This window comes from Vicugna pacos, chromosome 3 (assembly GCF_048564905.1).
Source record: "Vicugna pacos chromosome 3, VicPac4, whole genome shotgun sequence".
Classification (NCBI taxonomy): domain Eukaryota; kingdom Metazoa; phylum Chordata; class Mammalia; order Artiodactyla; family Camelidae; genus Vicugna; species Vicugna pacos.
In genome coordinates this window covers 55340924-55366294 of record NC_132989.1, presented here as the reverse complement: position 1 = coordinate 55366294, position 25371 = coordinate 55340924, and the positions used below count along the sequence as shown (strand labels likewise).

Genomic DNA, 25371 nt, shown 5'->3' with positions numbered 1-25371 from the left:
CTACTTTTGTTTTTCTAGGAGACATTATTTTGCAGATAGACATTTATAAAAAATACTCATTTTGTCAAATTTATCTTGGCAAAGAATAATTTTTTAAAAAAGCAAGCAAACTCTTTGGTATTATATATGGGCAGTGTCAGCTAAAACAATTCATTGTTGTTATGAAATATATCCATTGAATCCATAATGATAATTGTTATAAGCCACTAGTAGTGACCATTTGACTTTCCAATAGTTCAAGGCTTTGAGGAAAGAACCAGGATGCCACATTTAGGACAGGTGTTTCACCTTAGAGTGGGTAAAGTTCTCTGGGTGACTATCAATACATTTGGTCCATTTGGAACAATGTTCATTGTTCTTTTAAGCTAGTTTCCCTCTATTCAAAATAATACTGAATTTGAACCTACTAAATTCTCTAGATGCTCTGTATTTTTTTTAATTAAGAGACAAACAGTTGACAGTGGATTATTTCAGAAGAATTACATTCTTTAAATTGGTGGTTCTCATCACCTAGAGAATTTTTAGAGATACTTAGGCCCTACTCCAAGCCTGAACTTCAGGGAGTGAATCTGCTATGAGTCATAGATGGAGTTGGGGAAAGAGAACAGTAGCCATAAGAAAAGATCACCAATGCTTTGCTCTGTTTGTGCTGCCAACTGGTTTTGCTTCTGGTCATCCCCCTAATCCCAGCTTTATCTTGAGGCCTTAAGGAGCTCAGGATAGTGATGCTAAATGTAAACAAAGGGAGAAATAGGCAGAACCAGGAAAGCACATGCAGTCTTTTCCAAACGATTATTATTTTAAAAACATTTGTTAGTAATGCCATTTTACCTGGAAATATACATATGCAAATCATATGTAAATACAGATGGGTTTTCCCAGTATTTTTTTTTATTGAGTTACGGTCAGTTTACAATGTTGTGTCAACTCCTGGTGTACATGTATGTTCAACCATACATGAACATACATGTATTCATTCTCGCATTCTTTTTTACCGTGAGCTACTACAAGATATTAAATATATTTCCCTGTGCTATACAGTATAAACTTGTTTATCTATTTTATGTATACCAGTCAGTTATCTGCAAATCTCGAACTCCCAGTTTATCCCTTCCCACCCCCCTCCCCGCTGGCAACCACACATCTATATTCTGTCTATGAGTCTGTTCCCAGTATTTTCTAAAGCCTCTTGTGATTGTGCCGTCCATCCCTTCTGTGAAGATCCTACTAAGAATACTGATTTGTTACTTATTTATTTACTGGGATTTGTGATTTTGAAAAGCAGTGCCTATAATAAATGGTCCAGGTTTGGATGTATGTCTGGGGCTAATAGGTGAGAAAAGGAAGAGGGATTTATTTTTTGCTCTCTCCTCCAATCTCCTTCTGCGACACAGTTACCAATACTATTTAGCTGTCCAAATGATTAAGTTCTCAGTTTTTTTCCTCCTTATAGGGCACTCAGGATTTCCATAATGCCCACAGTACCCATCAGTACAATTCCACCCACTGCTCACTCTCTCTTTAGGTCCCAACAATTCCTTGCAGTTTCCAGACTTATCACTAAGCCACTTTTTTTGTGTCTCCCTGGTTTCCCACAAGCTGTTTTCTATGCCTGGAGTGCCTTCTTCAAACTCAACATGTTCCCCATTGCAACCTTTGACTCTTCTTCCTAAACCCTGTGCAGATGTTTCCTCCTTGGGCTGTCGTCTTTCATCCCTCCCCATTTCCCTTCCATCTTCAATCCTTCAATCAACAAGTATTGAGAACCCTGGAAACAGCTTCTGTTTCTACACCAATTACATGCAATTGCAATCATTTATTTCTAAACCAGCCTCTAGATTCTTAATTTCTTGAAAGTTTCTTTTCTCCCTATTATTCCTCATCCCCTAACACCAAATCTGGCACAAAACAAGGATTAGGGCCAAAGCAAAAGTCTTGGTCTGCTACTGGGACACAGAGAAGAGAAGTCAATATGTGTACTGACTTTCCTGCTGGGCATTTCAGACAGTTTGGCTCATAAAGTTGGAGAATGAAGCTTCTGGCAAGGAAAGGCACATTCCCCAGCAGATTCGATCTATGGAATGGCCAACTCCCACGCGGATTACTCATCCATGACTTCAGCTGCATCTCTGTCATCACCTCTAGAAAAAACGCGCCAAAATGTTTTACAACTCCCTCCTCCCCCGTTTCGATGCACAACAATTTACAAGGCAAAGGACGAGAGCTTGATTCAGACCCAAGGGAAAGGAAAGCTTAGATTAGAACTCACACCCCCTGGGGTACAGCTGGAGTCGCACAACTAAGCCCCCTTCATTTCCTTAACGTCGCCCATCCCCCACCGCACCCCCGCTAGCTATTTATTAACCCAGTCCGCACTTGGATGGGCAACAGTTTCCTTCGCAAGCTGAAACCCCTGGGAAGCTATTATGCATTTGGCTGAGAAACAATAAAGAAAAAAATCCTTTCCCCGCAGTCACTTTGGCAGCTTGACCCATCAGGGGGACTGACCTAGCAAAGTTGTTAAGCTCGGACTTTGCAAGTTCCCTGTGAGAATCCAGAGCTCCCAGTAGAGGCGCAGAAAGGTGATCCCATGTTTCTCACCGACCTCTTCTCCCACTAGCTCCCCAGGCCATTCCGCGGCCCCCCAGTTCCCCGGTCACGAGTCTCAGCCACTGGCGCTCTCCCAGCACTCTGGGCGTATCTGTAAAAGCTGCCGGCAGGCATCTCCAAGCCCGCTTGGCCCCTTGCATCAGGACTTGGATGTGATGCTGCCATATTGAAAAGAAGGAAACGGTCGGCTACTGACGCAGACCTGCTGAGTCCCAGGGGACAGAGCGCCCGTGGGCACTTGGTTGGTAAGAGCCTGCGTGCATCTCAAGTCCCGAGAACAAGCGTGGAGGGATTTTTCTTCCAAATCGCGCGGGAACAGATTTCATTTCCAGAGCGGAAAACAGCAAAAGAAGCTTACCCAGCTGCAGAGGCTTGGTTCTGCCTGGCTGCGCCCTGCCCAAACAATAAATAATGTAAGCTTTCTCTCTCCAAGCGCGCCAGGGGCGAGAGCTGGAGAAGCTCCTGCTCTTTGCCCCTGGGCTCAGGAGAGTGCAACCTGGGACTCCCACTTGGGAGATCGTGCTCCAGTCCCGCCGTCCCCTTGAGCCCCAGAAAGTTTTTTGAAAGTGCAAACTCTTACCTGACCCAAGAGGTCATAGCCCAGCTCCTCGGCTATTGCCGAGGCTGCCTCCGGTCCGCCGGGGATCTCTGCCGCCCATTCATTCACAAACTGCCTCTTCGCTTTTACACTGTTCAATGCACACCAAGAGCAAAAGAGAGCAAAAGCAGTGCACTGCAGAGTCCAGGCTCTTCGCTCCATGGCTCTTACACTGCCTCACACACAAGTGGGAAGGAGAGGGGAACAAGGAGCAATATAGAAAAGCCCCTTCCTCCTTTGGGCTCTGGACCACTTCTCGCTCCCGCTTGCTCTGCGACGAGATAGAGACGCGCAGGAGAGACTGGAAAGCAACGAGCGCTTAGTGCAGCGCTTCGGTCTCCCGGCTGAGTGGAGCCCCAGCCCTTCCGAGTCGGAATGGAAATGAGTGTTTACACGTCAAATCGACGAAAGCCATCTCTTGACGTCAGATCTACCTGGACTAAGATCTGGATGGTATTCCCGGCGGGGTAGAGAAGCGGCTAAAATAAGCAGCGAGGGATTAAGAAAAGGAAGGAAACGTTTGCTGGGATCGGTTAAGTCAGCTCCCTGTCTGACTGTAAATTCTGTAGCCGTGGGAAACATCTTCACTTTTCAAAGAGAAGTGCCCCATTTGAATGTAACTACCAAGAATCAAAGATTGGGAGTGCAACACACTTTCCTTCCCTTCTGTCCGTTTTCTTTATCTTTACTTCATTGTCTCATGTGTAGAGGGAGGGAGACCAATCTTATAACGACCCCTGTGGATATCAACACCTGCAATGAAGAACAGAGTTTTTAAGTCTTTCAAATTGGACAGAGGCTAGGAGGGCAGAGGGAAGAAGGGAAGCTTCTGTTGCCCAGATTTTGATCTAAATTTCTTGGGGAAGTGAACACATCTGGAAGACGATGTTAAAGCAATACTTCTAAAAACGCATTTTAGACCATTTAAATCACCTTTGTTAACAAGTTTACTTCCTTCTCTTTTCTGTTTCTCAGTCTCAGTAAAACAATATGTAGAATTCTATCCCAGATTCTATCCCACTGTCATCCCTTTATTGTACTTATCAGAAAAAAAGATTAATCACGTGACTTATTTTTCATTTTTTTATTTACATGATTTTTAAAAAACAAAATTATTTGCTTTATCATCAGGGAGTGTAGGTACCTCAAATGCTGTTGTGTTGACTCAGGGAAAGAAAGAGCAGGTTTCATTTATTCTGAACTTTCAATTCTTTCTTCAGTAGAGCGCTTCACTTTGGTGAGGAGCTGAAGGTATGCCATTATTTTCCCATAAAATGCACAATTTATTTTTGTAGAAGAATATTTTCCCATGGTAAGAGAATCAGCAGACGTCTAAATTATCTTCTCCCCACTCCCCCCGCCCCAGTCCCAGAAAAGAGAAAGGGGTTTAGCGTGCTGTGACTGATCCTATTCTGATCCTGAGGGGTTGGTTAAACCTGGCGGGAAATGACAGCGTGTGTAGTATTCAGCACCGAGATATGGACAGCGTCATACGCTGGAGCTGCCCTTCCGAGCTACAAGGACTGCCGCCCCTCTGCAGCTGGCCAGAACCAAACTATTTCTATTTTGACTGGTGTCTTTACCCTTTTACCCTCTTTTAAATAGGGAAATTGACCGCAGGGGAGAAGTATGGTTAGGTTATAATCGTAACTACTTGAGACTGAGCTCGCGGGAACGTGATGGACTCAGCCCAAAAGCAAAATTGTAGGGAATTAAATGTCTTGCCTGTGAAAGATTTGTTTTTGTTTTTTTCTAAAGCTCCCAACCGCCGGGGGGCGCAGCCTATTCTAGAAAAGAAAAAACAGGGATATGAGTGGGAACAAAGCATGAGCTTGTGGAAAAAGGAAGCAAGAGGTAACTCTTTACAGGAAGCAAATGAGACGGAGGTTTGGTGCAGGATGAGGCTAAATTGTGTCAATTCTTCATTTGCCTCCATGTTTGCAGTAATGTGAAGTAGACTGATAATTTCTTTAAACATAAAGCTTCCTAACAAAAACAAAAGCTGACATTAATAAGCCATGTGATGCAGTTAAGTCTATGAGTAACTCTCACATGAGATGCTGTAGAATGGGCTCAGATTGGTTGTTCTTCTGTTGGCTCTGAAAATTCACATGTGTAAGTGTTGACAGCTGGTTGAGCTGTCTTCTTTTCCTTTTGTGCTTCAGCCTGAGTTATGGCCTCAGGCTCGTAGGGTGTTTCATTTTCACAGCAGATAGATGTTAACTGTGTGTTCACAAAGCAAAAGAAACTGGTGGCAAATGTTTAATAATGGTAGATACGGTTAGGGCAGGAATGTGTTTGCCCTTTCTTATATTGTTCAAGTAAATCAGTTTGACAGAATGTTAGCAATGAATGTTAGCAGTGTCTCATTAACCATATACCTGGATTAACATTTGGTTGATATATATTTATATATAAATATAAACAAAGTATATTTAATAAGGCAAACTAAATTATCACAGTAAAAAGATAATATTCCCATCCAAACAATATGTATATTGGTAATTTATTCTGAAATTGCCTTCATTTTATCCGAAGAATCTTACTTGCCACGATTTTGGGGATGCAGAAGAAATGAATATTTGCCAGAGCTAGGGGTGCAAATAGATGTAAAATCCATCTTAATTTGTTATATCAAGGGCTACCCCTATCCTGCTATATTAGGGTCATAGTAATAACTTCCAGGCCCAACAGTGTTGTATTTTATAACATGAATTTGAAGAGCCAGTATCACCCTTAAGTCAGCTTTGATAGCATTTGATTCATCTGATTAACTTATATAGAAAACAGGCTAATTCAGAAACAGAGAACTGTGTTTCTATTCTAAATTATCAAGTGAGTGTCCCTCCTTTCATAACTGCTCCCAACTGCCCAGTAATACAGTTAATCATTTATTAAGTTTTCTTGGAGAGTAAACAAAGCAAGGGTACTATGAACAGGAAGTAAGAATATATTCAGAGATCTATAGATCACAATATCTCTGTAGTCTTAGAAAATAAAAAATTTAAACCTTTGTTACTATGAAATAAAAGATGTACATTAAAGTGCACAAAACCACGTCCTCAATGATTTATCACAAAGTGAACACTGTATAACCATTCAAGTCAAGAAAAGGAGTGTTGCCAGCCCTCCAGAATATTGCAGTATTTTCCAGAGGCATGGGAGAAGGAGTGAGAAAATATTTTAGGTTTAACATTTTCTCGTTACTATGTAGACTTCCCTGTTTCCTTTGGGTAACAGTAACTATATACTAAGATAAGTATGTAATTAGTATGTAATTATACTAGAAGGTATTTGGTAATAGAACATATTATAGATGAAAATCTACCTATTGTTATTTTTGTATGACACACTGGGGTAAACTGGAAGAAATTTGGGAATATCTATATGGGATATGGTAAAGAGATTCATTACATTTTCTTTATATGATACAATTTTGACAAGAAAATATAATACAATATTTGGGGCAATATGTTAAAATTAAATATAGGTAACATTAAATTGAGAATTATGAATATACTTCCATTAATATAACTTTTTATCTCAGGTTTTATCTATGGAAGTATATCTAAGCAAAACATTTTAATTTTAGTCTTTTCAAATTCTTGATAGCTCTATCAATGAAAAATTTTATTTGAACAGAGGATAAAAATTTTGAAACAACTTTTACAACCATTAAAAAATTTGTGACTTTTGATTTTAAATATTGCAACTCTTCCTTTTAGTTCCTCACCAAATTTACCATTGGAATTTCATAAAAGGAGGCTATAGGTTTAGAATTTACCTAAATTTTTATATGTCAAGTATTATAAAAATCATGTTGAAATTCTAAATTGAAAAATACACATGCCTTTTAGAGATGTTACTATGCACCTACTTTGCCACAAATAGATAAAAGTATTCACTGTATGAGAAGAATGATACTGGGGTCATCATGTAAAGATACACCTGCCAAAAGCCTCTTTCTTTCCCATTTTCTATCCTTCCATGGCCTAATTTTGGTGGGCATGCTATGCTAATTAAGCACTTAGGACATGAACTTCTTCATCAGATCCATAGATCCTTCTCCTATGATGAAAAGGAAAATGCTCACAGCAAGTTGCTGATTTAGATATCAAGATGATAGACACTTGGTTGAGCTCACTACCTCAAGGCCAGACCAATGAGTGCTAGGTATTACTCACTAATCATGATTGGCTAGTTGCCAATCTGGCTGGGGCTCTTCCCAGGAGCCCAGCATCAAGCTATTTGCTTGGCCTTCCAAAAGAATGAGAGGACCAAGTATCTTGAGGGCCATCTATGATTCTACCAGTTGGGAAGCTCTAATCTATAGAAAGGGAGTTAAGAGAGTGACAAAGCAAAGCCTGTGCACTGAAAGGCTCTGGAGTGTGTGCATAGTTATGAAGGACTTTTGCTGAATGAACTAGACAAACACTTAAAGTCTTGAATTTAAAATAGAATTGAATTATTGAAATTGAAGAAATAAGTGCTATTCATTCCAATTATTGAACATGATTGGTCACTTTTACTGAAAGTGGATAATTAAATGTAATACATATACAAGTATGTATTAACAATTTTTCTTTCTTCAGAACAGGTTCTTTTAAAATATTCATTTACTGAGTAAGTTCTGGAATATGGCTGCTTCTGTTTCCACGCAGTGCGCCTGCTTCCTCTGTGCTCTCAAACGCTGCCATTTTCATTTGGAAAACACAGTATATAACTGCTTTCTCTGTTCTTGAGGTGTATTTTTTTCTGTAAAAATTACAGACTCTTAGTATTGAAAAGTGACCTTACTAATTATCTGGTTCTTTGCTTCTCAAAGTGTGGTCCACATGCCACATGATAGGCATCACTTTGGAGCTTGTTAGAAATTCAGGTCTCTCAGCCCTTACCCCAGACTACTATTCTTAATTGGTAGCTTTTCTGATGAGTCCATGTTGATTCACATGCGATTAAATGAAGCATTGATCTAGTTAACACCTCCCTAAATTCATGACACTCCTCAGGAATATGCCTATTAAGTGGTTAGATAATTCAAGGTCTCCCCAAACAACCCATTCTTTGGTTTGGCTTGGCTCAAATGGTTACAAAGTTCTCCCTCTTAATGACATAAATTTCCCTTCATTATCTGCCTCCAGTCATGCTGATTTTGCCCTATAACACCACACTAGTAAGTCTGAATCTCTTCTGTGTATGACAGCTCTTCTGACTTTGAAGACAGATTATTATGTCTTGTCTAACTTTTTTCTACTCTAGGTTCATCATCCCCAATCTTTTTAATGATTTTTCCATCCTGGTTACTCTGGCCTGAACAGGATCTTTTTAACATGCTTTTAAAAATATGGCACCCAGAATTAAACGTAGAATAGGTAGCCAAACCTCTGTTGATTAGAGCAAGAATTTCACCTCTTTTTGGAATCTATCCTTCTGCCACTGTGGCCTAAAACTGAGTTAGCTTTACTTTTTTCTTATTAAATTAATAGTTTATTAGTATCTCTATTTGTAGTCACATGTGCAACTATTAAGTCACATTTCCATCCTTCCACATTGCACAGATTTTTGTGTTTTTGTTCTCTGTGTGTATAGGGCAGGGGGTAAGTGTATGATTATGTTTTTCCCTATTGAAAAAGGAATTTTTTTCAGCTTTTCAGGATGTTTGGAATCTTGATTTTATTATCCATTGATTTGCTCCTAGCTTTGTGCTGTATACAGATGTAGTCACTTTACCATTGATATCTTCATTCAAGTTATTTAAAAAGATTTAAATACATACTTCCATACATATATACCTACCTACCTACCTACAGGAGAGAAGATAAAGTCACCAGAAACTTCCCTACAAGTTAATTTATTTAATAGTCAGTATGATTTAGAACTAGTTACAAATTTACCTTGCCAGTGACTGTTCAAAAGGATAGCAGAAAGACCTTGTCACGTGGTATGCAGAAGTCCAGATATTAGTGCAGCTGAGAGCTGAGTCATCTGTGCTAGGGTGGGAAGCAATTTAAGACCCTTCTTCATCCCCAGCATCAGGTGTAGAATGGGTCATCCTCTGGCTTGCTTTCTAGCAGGGCCACTGAGGGGTAAACAACAATGGACTGAACCTAACTTTTGCTTTGCTTCTCATCTCCCTCCAGTGAATGCTGGAATTGATTTGCTTATTGTTTAAACAGATGTAATCCTTGAAGGATTGCATTGAAGCTGCTGTAAACAGGCAAGGAAATGCGGGTCATAAATAATTGTCTCTAATTGTGGTTACAAGAGTGGGCCAATCCTGATCCCAGATGTGAAAAGCAAGAAATACAGTCAGTGAGACTGGAAGCAATCTTTCTGACATGTGGAGTAATAAATAATGATCAGAAATATAAGTGTCCAGGGAAGTAAAATTATTTTCATTGTCTTCAAAAAATATAAATTTGGATATTATTAATACGCTGTGGTTCTTATCATGACTTCAACAATTATTTTTACATTGAAATAGTCTTTCTCAAGTAATAACTTTATAGTGGATAATAGCCTGGCCAATGCCACCTACCCAAGTGATCAGAGAGAGCATCACTAGTGATTAGGCATAGGGATAGCTTATACCTCCTGCTACAAGGAGTGACGACGATAATGACATCATTTCTTACTAAAAATTGCATAACTCCAATCTAATCATGGGAAAATTTGAAGAAGGTCTACAGCATAGATAATAGTATTGTATCAATATTTATATCCTGGTTTAGCTAATTACACTACAGATCTATAAAATGTAAACCTTTGGGAAAGTTAAGTGAAGGGCATATAAGAGTTCTATGTACTCTATTTGCATCTTTTTGGAAATCTAAAATTACTTCAAAGTAAAAAGTTAGAAAGAAGTTACCTTGTTTTTATAACCTTACCCCTGTCTATTACAAGCTGTATTCATATTATTTTGTCTAAATTAACTAATTCAACAATGATACTTGCTTTTAAATATTGAGTGATGCTTAAATGCATGAACCACAAAGAGATAATATGCAGAATGGGAAAATATGGATTGTCAGTGCCTATTCTGTTCTTGCTTTCTGCCTGCTGAAAGGCATGGTGATTATGCTAAACACCCTTTCTTCCTTTATTATGGGGACCTCAACTCCACCCTTCCTTTGGGGAGTTGCTCTTTTCTTACTGAAGACACTGAAATAATAATGTGGCTGCAAGTCATAAAGCTAACACCCTCCTCCCACTTTCAAGTAGAGGTTGGCTACATAACTTCCATCTGGCCAATCACAACACCAAAACTTTCTGGCTACAGTGATTGGCCCAGGGTGAACACATTGGCCAAGTCTACCACCTAGAATTGTGCTCTGGGACTTTCATATGGAGGATGGAAAGGAGGTCCTCTTTTTCTTCTTGTATTATGTACTGGAAAGCTGTGATCCCAGAAGTACCAGTAGTCGTGTATTTTACCCTGTGGAAAAGCCTGAGAAAGACCTAGAAATTTGCTCCTCTAAACATACCCTCTAAAAATGGTGCTTTAAAAAGGTAAGGTACTGTGTTGACTTGATATGTTAAATATGATAGAAATATATCATGTGAAAGCTTGAGCCAGTGTGCCTTACAGCCAGTATCAGGAGTGTCAGTCAGATCTTACAGCACACAGAGAAGCAAAGGAGATACCTTTTAAAAAAATTTACTTAACTTCTCCACCTTGTCTTCCTGATATTAGAACCAGCCTATGATTCTACATATGTGATTGGACAGTAACACAACTACTTCATTTCCATTTCCTAACTTCATGTGGGAAGGTTTAGATCTGGCCCATGACACCATGATTACAGGAGCATAATGAAAACTGGCATTTATGTGGTACTTTGTACTTTTAGTAAGGATATCTTATATCTGTTAGCTTCTCATGACACCAGTATCACCAATCCCATTTCACAGACAAATGACCTAAGTCATAGGCAGGTGAGGCCACCACAGTTTGCATAATTAATCTGATAGAGCTAAAACTAGAACTCAGGCCTGCAGTGCTTCTATCTCCATTTGCATGGATTATTTTGATGTCTAATAGTTAGAGCAGTTGAGGGTGTGAGTCCTTTCTGCCCTTTCCTGGCAGTTACTTAGCACAATTTACTTAACCTGAAGCTTCAGCTTCCTCATCTGTGGAATAGGGAAAATAATACTGACTATTATTTATAAGAACTGAAGGTGACTCAGTAGTGTAAATCATTTAAAACAGGGCTTGGCACATGATAAGTGCTCACTAAAGGCTAGTTGTCATGATTGTCAATCTGTCTTCTGTTGTCATTTTCTTGGCTTTGCCTCAAAGGGAACTGCCCAAGGTTTGAGATCAATCCTAGAAGCACTATGTTCCTGGGTTTATATTATCTTAAAATATTATTACCCTTTGTTGCTTCAGCCAGACTGGGAGCTCAAAAAATAAATGAGTTCAATAGAACAGCATCCATGACGTTAGTACTCAGCATATTTTAGGCCAATAATGTTCAAATGGTGTATTTTGCATAAAGCTCACCTGGGGTGCTTGTTTAAAATGCAAATTGCTAAGCATCCTTCCTTCCATTCTGATTCTGGGAGAGCGTGGGGTCTAGGAATCTGCAAACTTTAACAAATAGCCCTGGAGGTCATAAGAAACACTGGCCCTTAACTGGTGGTTCCTACCCGCTTCTGCTGCTACTGCTCCTCTTCCTTCTTCTCCTCCTCCTTTTTTTGTTTTTGTCATCATCATCCTCCTCCTCTTGTCTTCTCTGTGTATTCATTTCTTTCTTCTTCTTTTTCTTATTTTAAGTAGACTGCCTGAGGTTATTCTCCATGATTAGGCTAGCTCTATTATTATCTTTTTAGAGAAAATGCCACTGAACCTGGGGGAAAAATACAGAGTAATTACTCAGAGAAAAAAAAATATATATAATACTTCCCTGGAGCCAATTAGGAAGATAATCATTAGGTTGACGTGATCATTTGCTCTCACAAATTGTAAAAGAGCCCATGTTTGTTTCCGGAGCTTATTAACGTAAGACCCAAATTTAATGCCCTGACAGTAAGTTTTAAAGTCTTTCCTGTAAAGATGCAGAACTAGATATAGGATTTTCTTCTTTTTTTGTATATATATTTTTTATTTAAGTATAGTCAGTTTACAATGTTGTGTCAACTTCTGGTGCATGGCATAATGCTTCAGTCATACATGAACATACATACTGATAAAGGATTATTACCATGCAATCCAATAGAAATCTTACTTATATTGATCTTTTGCTTCAAGTCAGCCATGCACTCCAAGAAGGATGTTATCACTCCTCACTCCCTACCTCAACCCCTACCTTATTACAGCTAAGTGTTGGGAAACCAGAGAAGAGAGACAAGTGCCAAATATGAAACCACTTAAACTAGCAAAGTAGGGTCACCTGTTTGGACACTATATCCGTATAGCTTCAAAGAAAGCAGATACTTTGCAATTACTAGTTTTTAAAGACATATAACTAGCTAATCCAAAGCATGGGCTTCAAAGTGTTTTCTATTTTTTTAGCCCACATTATAGATTTGATTATCAACGGTTGTCAGTTCTTGTTGCATATTAGGGTCATTTAATTAGCTTTTAAACACTACTGATGCCATGGCCCTACACCCGAAGATTACAATTGAATTGGTGTGTCACAGAGCATGCTAGGTAATTGTACTGAGCACCAAGGGATGATTATTAAAATACAGGGATTAGATTTAACTGACAATTGCAGCTTTCTGCCTCCCTTTGCAAAGCATAGGCACAGATTAAGACTAGAAGTAAAATAAAGCATAGAATTTTAAGAACATTTTATTCTCAATCCCTGTATATTTTAGGGAAAGTGAAATATTAGATCTAGGATTTCTTCTTAATTGTCTCAGTTCTCCACTTCATTTTGCTAGTATATAGCTGATCTTGTCAAAATACTCTCAGCACCGAATAGCATAGGGAACCTCAAGAATATTCCAAGTGAGTCTTAGCAATATAAGGAATGAAAGTGAAAAGCAAGTTAAGTCTGCTGGTCAGTAATTTCTCATGGCTGAAACTGAGTAGTTACAGAAGCAGCCACAGGAGGTGAGAGTTCATTCACCCGACTTCACCCTTTTTGGAGCTTGTAAAGATTAGCTGGAGAGATTTACATAAAGAGGCTGTTCTTTGCACTGGTCTTCATTTCTAGCTTAGGCCTTTTCAGCCCTCATCAAAAATAGGTGCATTGAGATCATGATTGCCAATAAGCCTCATGTAACAAATTTTTCACTTTGTAGGTGTTAGGGATACAGTTTGTTTAATTTAGAAAGATTGCTAATAAGAGTTCTAGTACTTGCTGTCTGCCTAGGTGTTCTGGTACTTGGGAATAAACTTTTCCTGTTTTCTGTATTTTAAAGTTTAAAGACCTTTCAGAAATTGAATTCTTTTCTGGTTTTATCTCATGCTGCAAAATCTGCTGGCTTATAGAATTTAAAATCTTTGTCTCAAATATTTCTATCAAATAATTGTCTATAATAGATAAAAATTATTTTTTCTCTGTCATTTACAATTTTTTTTACTATTGTTTCTGGGAAAGCTTTCTTAATTTATATTCCAGCCCTTCCCCTGAGTTCTTCATTTTCATTTTTGCCATCATATTGTTAATTTCCAGAAGATCCTTTTTGTTTTACAAAATTTCCTTTTTGTTTGTCCTTATTGTTCTCTCAGGATTACAAGATGTTCTCATGTCTTTGAGAATATTCATGCCAGTTTGTTTTGTTTTGCTTTTTTGAAGTTTTCTTCCTGCTGTGCAGCCCACCAAGTTGTTTCTTCCTGTTTTGTTTCAGGTCCCTCTGTCAAAGCAAAGGCATTCCTCAGATCTCTCACAATCTTTGATTGCCAGACTTCATTTAAGAGTAAGGCAAAGAAGGGATGGTTGGAAGTTGTGATCATTTCAGTGGGGGCTGACAGCTGTGAACTTTGTAATAGAATGGTCTAGCCAGATAGTTGAGGTGAGAAAACTCTGATACTAGAGTCTTTAACTCTTTCCTCTGAGGTTGGTCCGGTCCCACAGAGAGGATGCCCCAACCTCCAATATGGGGGAGAGGGGTTGGCTGCAGAGGAAAGAGAACCTTGGGGAGCTCAGCACCCATGATGCCTCACGTAGTTCCATATGAAAACTTCACCTTTAGCCATGCCTGTGTCCTGGTGAATCCCTGTTTTACTCTCTCTAGGAAAGACACCTTCAGTCTTTGGCTAGGGTGGCAAATGCATGGTTTCCTGGCAGTGATGAGAGAATCTGGGGGTGTAGTTGCTTCTGAAACAGACTTTCAAGTAATCCATTGTATTTTGGCATCTCTTTTCATCTCAACTTCCAGAGCTGTTTGGTACCACCAGTTCCCAAGCCTTAGGGGAATTCTGAGATGTAGAAAGGGTTTGTTCTTAGCTTTCCCTGCTGCTGGTGTAAGGTTTAGTTTTCTTGGGTCTGCTAAATTATTTGCTTTTCTGCTTCCATAATCTTATTGCTATTGCTTTTAGTCCTGTTCTCTTCACTCCACGAGTTTATGCCTTCAAAAAATCCGTTCCCTGTAGTTTTTAAGGGGTTTTGGGAGGGAGTGAATGTTGATATGTAAGTTTAATCAGCTAACTTTACCTGAAAGGATAATAGCCAAACAAATAAGCATAATCTTAATGATCCCCAATATTTGATTAAATAAACCATAGAATTCTCATAAAATGGAAAACTATTCAATCACTAAAAAGTATGCCAATAAATAGTTATTGACATAGAATTATATCAATTTCCATCTGGAAAATGACAGGTTAACAACATTAATAATAGTAGCTACCAAAGCACTTTCTCTGTCTTCACCCTTTGGCTAAGTACCCTAATAAATTTTTTCATATGTTGTCACACAAAAAAATTTATAATGAAGCTGTTTTTAGTGTCCATTTTATAGATGAGGAAACTGAGGCATAGAGAGATTAAGCAATTTGCCCAGGGTTACTGTGTCTTTGCCTCAGATTTGAGGCGACTGTAACTGGTTTCAAAAATGACAAGTAGAATTCACAGGCACCAGTGAGTTTTGCTCACAAGCTGTGTCTAGCACCAAAAGGGTATGAGAACAATATTGACAAGGAAGCTTCTGACTAAGCACAGCCTCTGGTGTTCCTCTTCTTTGTCCTCCAGGGACAAGACGGTAGTCAGCAGCTTGAGTAGGTGAGAACACTGACAGGCTGAGGGCCAGGTCAAAGGGTGGTCAGGCGTGTTTGCTTTTCTTCTTTCTGGGCCATTTCATTGCCCAGAAATAACTTATTTGATGGTGTAAGGTAATAATTCTGCAACTTAGCAATCCTGTCATCTAGCTTTGTCTGGGTTCTGAGTCCAGAGATGCTTACTATGGCACACTTTTGGGATTTACTTTGCTCTATACCTGAGTTGTGGGAACCTTCCCTTGACGTGTATTTAGTGGCTCTTCATAAGCAGGTCTAGCCACAGTCTCTTCTATAGAATTAATAAGCAAAGCTTATAGTATATGATTTAATTTCTGTAAAACAAAAAGAAACATGTACCAATAGCCCATAGGAAATTCTCTTTATTGAAATCCCAAGGAGTGTGTCTCGAGGTCTCTTTGGAGGTTGCACTGGGGTACTGTGCACAGTGTTTCCAGATTCCCCGTTCCTTTGGATTGTCCTCTATAGGCCTGAGCTTCACAATGAAGACGTTTACCAGTGTCCTTGGAAGAAGAAAACTCTTTCTTTCCTCTTTAAGGAATCACCTTGGCCACTGGCCTCTAGACCAAGAATACATACAAATTTCTGGTGGTAAATTCAAAACATACAGAGGGTCGTGGAAGATTGCAAAACGAAGGTGTGTGTAGCCACCTTATCTGCTTGCCTTGCAGAAGTGAATGGGCTTCATTATGCAGACGCTCACTTGGGTCCCTTTTGAATTCTCACTAGACCTTCAAAGGCTGTCACTTTGATTCATTTCTGTTTCTCCAGCCTTACTTTTCTTCTCTACTTTGTATAGTCCACCCTCTTTGAAACTCCAACTCTTTACCCAAAGTTCCAGCCTTCTGCCTATTTTGGGAACATATTCTGTCTTCTTACTCTGCAATCCTCAAGTCTCCAATTTGGTCTTTGTCTTATATATTTCCTCAGCCTCTTGCAGTTTTGCAGATCTCAGGTGTTCTCTTTCCTACCTTTTTTGATGCTGGGTTCTGAGGAAAGATGAGCCCAGGTTCCATTGTCGTGTGTGAAACCAGGATACGGGATGAGGGGTGCTGGGATTCTATTTGGAATCATTTTAAGTGTTCAAAAGAACAACAGAGAACTCCTAGGATTACTCCCTGCTAGAACCATTCATTGAGTCTACATAAGAAACCCATTCTTCTATTGTTAACTTGACTCTTTATTATAATACAAGAACTCTTTGCTCATGACCCTGGGTTACATTACAGACTGCTCTACCATTAACATGACTTTGAAGGGAACCATGGCCAGTTGCTTCTCTTTAATTTCTTGGCCAACTGTGTTTGAAAAAAGAAAGAACTGGACAGGCCCATCACTCTTACAGGTGTGTCAGGATAAAATTTTGAGATGTTAACTAGGGTTCCCCAACCTCCTCGCCTATTCAGTTGGTTGCAAGTATTGCTTCAAAGAAGATGTGGAATTTTCTGGCAGGAACACAAGAAGAAATTATGCAGTCAGTGCTCAGCTTTTGAATTTCTAAAAATAAATTTTAAACGTCACTGCAAAGAAGGTAATCTATAAAGTCAAGGGTATTGATATTCAAGTTTCTTTTGAACTGCAAGAGGCCAAGCCCCAAAGGAAGTCAGGCATAAAGTTTGTGCTATAAATAATGGAATGGAAAGTGAATGGAGGAAGAGTCGCAGGTGCCCTGCCTGGAGACAAGATACAGGTTATGTAGGCTAGGGGGAAATTTACCTTGAAGAAAAAGTAACAGTGGAATATGGGTGTGGGATTTCAGCTCTTGTCCCCATCAGACCAATGTCTAGGAGAGAGAAGGGATGACTGAGTTGTCCATTACATAGGGGGATTTGAATGTAGAGTCATCATTCTAAGCATTTAATACCAAAATAGTGCAAAGATTGGCCAAGTAGAAGAGATGCCCAATCAAACCAAATGATCATTCTGGTGCATGCTGGCTAAATAACAGATCTGGAGAGAGGGGAGTAATGCCTGATTCTCACTGGAGAATTCAGGATGGCAGCAGCCTTGCGTATGTGTTTCACAGGACAATGACAAGAGAGGAATAAAATAAAATGAGCCAAGGCATGAGAAAGCATGAGATACCTCTTTGAGTTTCTCTCAGGCCTCTGGTAACATGATGATGGCTGAAAGTGTGCAGCCCCAGGGGGCTTGGAAATGGCTGAGAACACCAGTGTACTCTGAGAAGCTTGAACCCGTGTTAGAACCTCAGGCAGTAGCAAAAATAGTGGGCATAAGGGCCAATTTCCAAAGGGTATGCAAGACAATTGAAATAGCAGCTGATGCCAGCAGAGAATAAAGAATACCTGGTGACCACACACACACACACACACACACACACACACACACCCCTGCCAAGCCCTCTTTGGAATTTAAATGTCATTCAGGGGAGAAGAAAGAGAAGGACAGAACCTTAAAATTGCCTGAGTTTGAAATTAAAATAACTGAGCAATAATTTTACTGTCTACCTGGGAAAATTTGATCACATTTTCTGCTTTTAGAAGGAAATGTGGATTTATGATAGACGTTACATTTGTTTACAGATAAAGATGTATTTTACTCACTGGATGCTTAATCAGGTGCATGTGTGCGTGTGTGCATGCACACACACGTAAATAAAATCCGGATGTCAACTGAGGGGCCTTGTCCTTTGTGATTCTAATTAAATTGGCTTAAATGCTGTCCATTGTGTCGTGAGACCTCATATCTGTTGCAATCTCTACAGAAAATATGCAACAAGAAGTAGAATACTGTCTACTAAAAGAGCACATTTCTACATCGGTGGTTTCAAACACTTTAAGTGTAGAGATGTCCTTTTGGATGTAACTCTCATATGTAAAAAAAGATAAAGCAGGGCCATCTTGGCTGAGCAGAGAAGAGGAATGAGGATGAACTCAGGGCATTTGTCTTGAGTATTTTCAGGGAATTGGAGTGCCCCATAAAGAAAGCCATTTGGAAAACTGTTGTGCTACTTACTGCCACACTGGATGTGTTACAGAGAATATTTTTTTCTTTATTGAAGTATAGTCAGTTATAGTGTGTCAATTTCTGGTGCACAGCATAAAGTCCCAGTCATGCATATATATATATATATATACATACATTCGTTTTCATACTCTTTTTCATTAGGGGTTATTACAAGATATTGAATATAGTTCCCTGTGCTATATAGAAGAAATTTGTTTTTAATCTGTTTTTATATATAGTGATTAACATTTGCAAATCTCAAACTCCAAAATTTATCCCTTCCTACCCCTCAGTAACCATAAGGTAGTTTACTGTGTGAGTGTTTCTGTTTTGTAGATGACTTCATTAGTGTCCCCTTTTTTTCTTTTTTAGATTCCATATATGAATGATATCATATGGTATTTTTCTTTTTCTTTCTGGCTTACTTTACATAAAATGACCATCTCCAGGTCCATCCATGTTGCTGCAAATGGCATTATTTTATTCTTTTTTATGGCTGAGTAGTTTTCCATTGTGTACATAAATCACAACTTCTTTATCCAGTCATCTGTCGGTGGACATTTAGGACACAGTAGATAATTGATACTCCTTAATCCACAGAGCCAGAGAATGTACTAATGGGTATGTAGGTTATAAATCTTAGAGGCTTAGGTTTAATTCCAAATGGAATAGGAAATAGGAAGTGTGTGCATAAAATGTTTCTAATTATGTCCCTTGGGCTTTTAAGTTCTTGCCTTGTTGGATTTACAGAAGTGAAATAAGTAACCAAATGTTTTGACTCTGGCGTATGCGGACCATCCTATCAGCTATCCAAAAAGAACTTGCTCTATTTCTTTCTTTCATTCATTACTTCAACATATGTTTATGGTGCTTTCACCAAGTGCCAAGCACAGTGCTTGGAAACAGTTTCCCTGCCCTTTATTACTGTGATGTCTTGTACATGAATCCTTGAAACTATAGATGTTTCTGCTGCTCGCTGCCTTTTCAGATCAGAACAAGTTGTGAATGTTTGAATGCATTTCTGACAGTGCTTAGATTTTCAAAGTTCTTAGTGTGTTGAGTCCCTTTTGGGGAGATCAACACAGACACTCTAAATATCCAGAGCTTGCCCAGGTTGTCATGTTCACCTGAGAAAGGACTCTGGTCAAAGACACAGGGACACAGATCATATCATTGATCAAAAAAAGTAGGCCAGCAAAAACCTCCAAAAGCACTTCTATTTGCTGCTTGATTGGATCATATGCCATTTTAAAATGCAACCATTCCCTAGACCTTGACTTCTGGATAAACTGTGATGAAAAACAGTACCTTTAAAAATATCTGGCATTTTGATGGGGAGAGGGTAAAGCTTAGTGGTGAGTGCATGCCTAGCATGCATGAGATCCTGGGTTCAATCCCCAGTACTACAAACAAACAAACAAACAAACCTAATTACCTCCCCCCACCAGAAAGCCCCAAAATAATTATAAAAAAAAATCTGTCATTTTGTTTGTACCAAGTTAGACACATAGTTAGATCAACTATTGCTACTGGGCTCATTATGAAATGAGGAGTCCTCTGCCCTCCTCAGTCTGTCCCGTTTCCGACTCCTCCAAGACAACCCTTTCTGCTTTCTTAACTTTCGGTATCTTACCTTCAGTTTATTTTCGTATCTCCAGATTATATTATTTTCCTTTTTCTTGATTTTTTTTTTATCTAGCCTAAAAGCATCTAGTTCTCTTTAACCACCATTGCGCTCCAGCCATGCAGTTATATCACAGTCCTACTTAAACCCACATTCAGTGTTGACATGATTAGACTGTGTAAAGTGTCTTCAGAGGCATACTGTCTACTACGATTCCTTCCCCCATCTTAAACGCTTTGTCATGTGTGTTCTTTGCTTAGTTTTCTATGGGTTCATCACCAATTCCTCGCTAAATTTTCACCCATTTGTCTAAATCTCTTGTTACGTTTAAAAGCATCAATTAATCCATCCATGTCATCCTTCTGGGGAGATTCTCCCAGAACTTTGCCTAATTCTCCAAATATAATTTTTTCTTTCTCAACTATGATATAAGACCTTGGAGCTATTGTAGTGTATCTGTCTGACATCCTAAAAAATAGCTCCTAATTATTGTGACCGTACTATGTGACAGCCACCATATATATACTACTTAATTTATCCTGATAACATCTCTATGAGAAAGGTATTATCAGACCCATATTACAGACTAGGAAACAAAGCCAGAGAGATTAAAAAACCTGGCCAAGGTCTAAAACTAGTAAGTTCCTAAGCATTTATTGGAACATGGGTCTAAAGTTAATCCCCTTTAAAAATGCTACCTTGCTACTTTCGTGTCATTATAACACAAAAGAGATGTTGGTGATTGATTTACTGTCAACAGACTCAGCACTGTAATTTTACTGTCCAGGAGTTCAGCCATCCTACCGTGCCCAAATTGTTGTAACCAAAAGAAACTATTTGTGAATGTCTGGCAGAGGCAGGGTTGCAGCTGTAGTTGTACACATCAAGTTGGCAATTATGGGGTGTTTGCCCTGATCCTAGCTCTGTGCTGAGCCTAATGGGACACATAAAACAATGGAATATCTAGCCTTCTTGGTACACTAAACAGACATTGTTTCTTTGAAAACTTCCTCTACTCCTTAAGTGTTTTATTAGTGGCAACTGAAATGGTTTTAGGTGGTTCACTGACCCCTGAATTAAATAATATTGAATCTCAAAGAGAGATGTATTCCCTTTTCTATCCTTCCTATAACCATCAACAAGAATGGCTTAACTTAGTGCTAGTATGTTTTTTAAAACTTTTGTTAATAAAGTGAAAGCAGGCATTTGGTTCAGGGGCTATGGCAAGCAACAGAGCATTTACTTTCTTAGGATCTTCTATTCATGACAATTTATGCTAACTTTCCATTTGTGATAGTGATATAAATTGTCCTTTCTAAATGAATTTTGGCTATAAAATGAGTCAACTGAAATAAGGATATTAAAAAATAATAATACAGGCATATGATGATAATATATGTTAAATAATAATGCAATGATATGGCAAGAAAGTCAACCCCAGAACCTGAATGACTGAAATATGATCAGGGTCTCAGGCAGCCCATCCTGCAGCATGTCCTCAACTAGGCTCTGTCCCGACTCAGCTGCAGGGCAACGCTGTCTCCAACTTCTGTAAAGATGAACAAGTGGAAAGTTATTTTTTATAGAAGAGAAATTGTGCATTAAAAAAATTGTTCATGTAAGCCTCGTTCTCAGTAATTAGGTGCTGTCATAAAGAAACAGAGTGACCAATAGGTGACTTTTATTCTAGACAAACTATAAAAAATGTCTGGAAATAAGATGAAGTTGTTTATAAAAAGACACAGATAATAAGGCTTGACATCATGGTTCTGCTAATTAAAAGAGTTTCATTTGAGGGGATAAAACCAGAATAAGCAGGTGAGACATCTGCCACTTAGTTGTTATGACTAAGGAGCATCTTGCCTCATGTACAAACTTTCTCCTTAGGATGCAAATATAGACAATTTAATGATGTCCCTCCCACCCGCTCAGCATCAGCTGGGAATGTATATTCCACATACATTCAGATCCAACGCTTGGTGGTTTCATCTCATCTGGCTATGTGAGCTCCGTGAGGGTGCGATTTTGTCTCTCTGCTTCTGGAACATATAGGAAGCAGTCCTGCATATGTGCTGGTTGAATTAATGAAGCCTGCCACTTAAGCTCCTGATTTTATTATATACACATTCCAAAAAGAAATCCTTCTATAATGTTTTTCACTCTTTCCCAATCTCTGAAACAGACTCTCTAGAGCGTGACTTGGCGTTACCTCCATGCATCAGGGTTTTCACTATGAAAATTAAATAACTAAGGCACAGCTGTGCAAACACTGACCTCCTCAGATGCTATGAGCCTCGTGAAGCTTTCCCTCACCAAATGGCCCCGGTTGATACACCTTCCAAACTCCTGCCACTACTTTTTAATACTTTGATTTCTTTCTTGTTGTAAGGCTGTCAGCTATCATTATTGTTCACTGTCAAAATACCTGATTTTCAAACCTCTGGGATGGCTGCTTCTAGATAACCAGGCTTGTTAGAATTCTGGGATATATAAATAATAAAATACATGTAAATAAGTATGTATAAATACATACACACTTATGCACACATACATAAATACATACATATATGTTTTTTTCTGATTGGAATCAAGTGTTCTTGAGAGGCGGGGGGAGCATTTCTGGGACATGACTTGAGGAGTATGAGCTTAATATGTGGGTTTTGCGACATTTGTTTTAGCTGCTGAGAACCATTTTCTTTACTTCTTCATTCCCAATGGTAATTAGTCTAGTTGAAGTTTCCAGATAAATGACCTCTGAACAAGTCAGGGTGCTGGTGTAAGCAATAAATAAATACAGCCTAATCATATTTTAAAGCTCATTCATTTTTCACAGTTTGAGTTTAATCCTGTGCCAAATGATTTTCTAACATAGACCCTGTTTTACCCAGATAGATCATTTCAGAGATAAAAGGGTCTTCCTATTCCAGTCTCCATGAGTTCTGCTGATTCATTTCATTTTGCCATAGTTAATTTAGTCCTTTAATTAAAAGTTTTGATTCCTTTTAAAATAAAAATCCACCACCCCCAAGATAATAACTCCCACCAGTGAATTCAGTTGAACAGAAAACATTCCAAATCCTTTCTTGGAAGTAAGTTTTGATGATTATTATGGACCTATTACATGTCTGGTGGGCCTTCACATGGCACTGAAAATACAACAAAACTCTCCCCATAGCCCACTTTGTCCTGCAGGCTTTGACTCACCTGCTTCTCTTCTGACCTTCTCGTGCTCTCTCCTCTGGCTCAGGCTCAGATCTCCCATCCCCCTTGGCCTCCTTTTATTAGTGCCTCAAAAATGCCAAGCCCCTGTGCACCTCAGGGTGTCTGTCATGCTGTTGCCTTATTTCACGACCCTCTCTTCCCTGGTTTTTCACGTAGCTAAATGTCACCTCCTCAGAGAAGTCTCCTTTGAACAACTTATTTAAATCATACGTTCTCTCCACATTATTCTCTCTTGTTGAAAATTGTCTTTTTCTCTTTAGCTTTTTACCATACTTGTAAATATTTATTTCTTGACTTGTGTTCTTTTTTTTGGTCCTTTTCCTTATACTTCAAGGTCTGTGATGATCAATGCCCTGTTTAGAGGCTGTCGTATCACCATCACCTGGCATGTAGGACTTCCAAACAAAGGTTGGTGGAGGAAGAAAGGACGAGGCCACTGGGCTCCTGAAGGCTGAGGAGAGGAAGGCAGTGTAGGGGAGAATGGCCCTGAATACACAGAAAGAGCTCACTCTGGAGATAGAGTTGAGGACCAAAATCCCCTATGGGTCCAGAACAGAAAACGTACATGAGTGAAGAAGGCTGACATAAGATAACAGACGGAAACCTCCCCTCAGATTCAGCATCTGGGGGACACCAGGGCCTAGTGGGGAATCTGAGGACCTGGAAAAAGGCTGACTCAGTCCCATGGACAGTGGATGGGACTTAGCTCATGCGATGTTTGCAAGAAGGAATGAAGAGGCCAATATGGTTGGACCTTGATTTTTTTCAAGAGAAGCTAAAAATGTAAAATTTTTGTGTAAATTCTACTTATTTTATTGCTGGCAGCTGAATTGAAAATTTTAAAATTTTGTGGGGGTCAATATCTAGAGAGCTTAGCTCAGGTAGAGTGTGTGCTTAGCACTCTCCTGGGTTTAACCCCCAGCACCTCCATAAACAAACAAACAAGTAAACAAACCTAATTACCTCCTCCTGAAAAAATAAATTTTGAAAGCCAAACATATCTATCTGGACTACCATTTTGTGATCTGTGCTTTCGCAAAAATATTAATTCCCTTTCTAAGTTTTCCTTGAGGCAAAGCCTCTTACAAGTATGTAGTGATAGGTAATGACTCCCCCAGCACTCCCATCGCTTGAAAGTCTAGACGGTCTGACATTCAGCTTCTCCAAAAACAATCAAGACTATTGTTTTGAGTTCTGTCTTCTAAATTCATCTTGGTTCCAAAATCTCTCTTTAATATGTCTAACTTATTTCATTCATCAATTTTTTCAAAAGGCGAGTGCCTACTCTGCACTGGGCACTAGGGATAAAATCACAAGCGATACAAAGGTGTCCTTGCCTGCCTTGAGCTTCTGTCTTATGAAGGATTTGGAGAGGTCGACAGCAGCTGTGATGAGACCACGTAGAGCTCATTAGTGCTCTTCTTGATTTCTCCTCCATGATTCCTCGTACCTCATCAGTCCTTGTGTCTGGTTAACTCCATCTTAGATCCCTCAAAGCTCTCCATGCCTCTTTGCTTCATACACACTGCTACTGCTGTAGCCCAAGTCAACGTTAAATTTTGTTTAAACTACCAAAACAACATATGAATTCACCTCCCTCTTTCTATCCTTTGACCACCTGCCATCATCTGCCCTCCACACAACAGGCAGTGTGATTCTCTTAAAGAGATGAGTTGTATCACATCCCTCTTCTAATTTAAAACTCTCTGACAATTTTCCACATCCTTCCAAATAGAGACAAAGTTTTACATCAACCCACCAGGCCTAGATTTGGGCACGTTTCCTCCTCATCCTCTACCACCTCACTTTATCAGTGAGGCCAGCCTTAAACACTTCAGAGAAGTAGCGCTCAGCCCTGTTATCGTGCTGTCCTTCTCTCCATGACATTTGTTGCTATCCTATATACTGCTTATTTACCTGTTTGTTAACTTCATATCTGTTGCCTTCCACTAGAATTTAAGCTCCAAGAGGACTGGAACTTAATTTTGTACACTTCTGTATTCCCAGTACCCAGAAAAGTACTTGGTACAATAAGCCTTCAATAAATGTTTGTGACTGGATGAATGATAGGAAGATACAGGGTGCTACAGAAATATCTGACCCATTCTTAGCGCATTATGGAAGGCTTCTTGGAAGAGGGCATGTTTAATGTTGGCCCTG

At 39.2% G+C, this 25371-nt stretch overlaps 1 protein-coding gene and 1 long non-coding RNA gene across 2 annotated transcripts in view; one reads left to right on the top strand and one right to left on the bottom strand.

Annotated features, from left to right (window-relative positions):
• Positions 1 to 3560, bottom strand: part of PCSK1 (proprotein convertase subtilisin/kexin type 1) — a 39104-nt gene extending 35544 nt beyond the window's left edge. Inside the window, exon 1 of the mRNA XM_006212951.4 lies at positions 3191 to 3560. Within this exon, the coding sequence (XP_006213013.2) occupies positions 3191 to 3370 (180 nt within the window). The 5' untranslated portion in view covers positions 3371 to 3560. The remainder of the gene's footprint in view (positions 1 to 3190) is intronic.
• The window catches only part of LOC140695622 (uncharacterized), a 233488-nt gene that overhangs the window by 47524 nt on the left and 160593 nt on the right, over positions 1 to 25371 (top strand). The gene's annotated exons all lie outside the window — the stretch shown is intronic.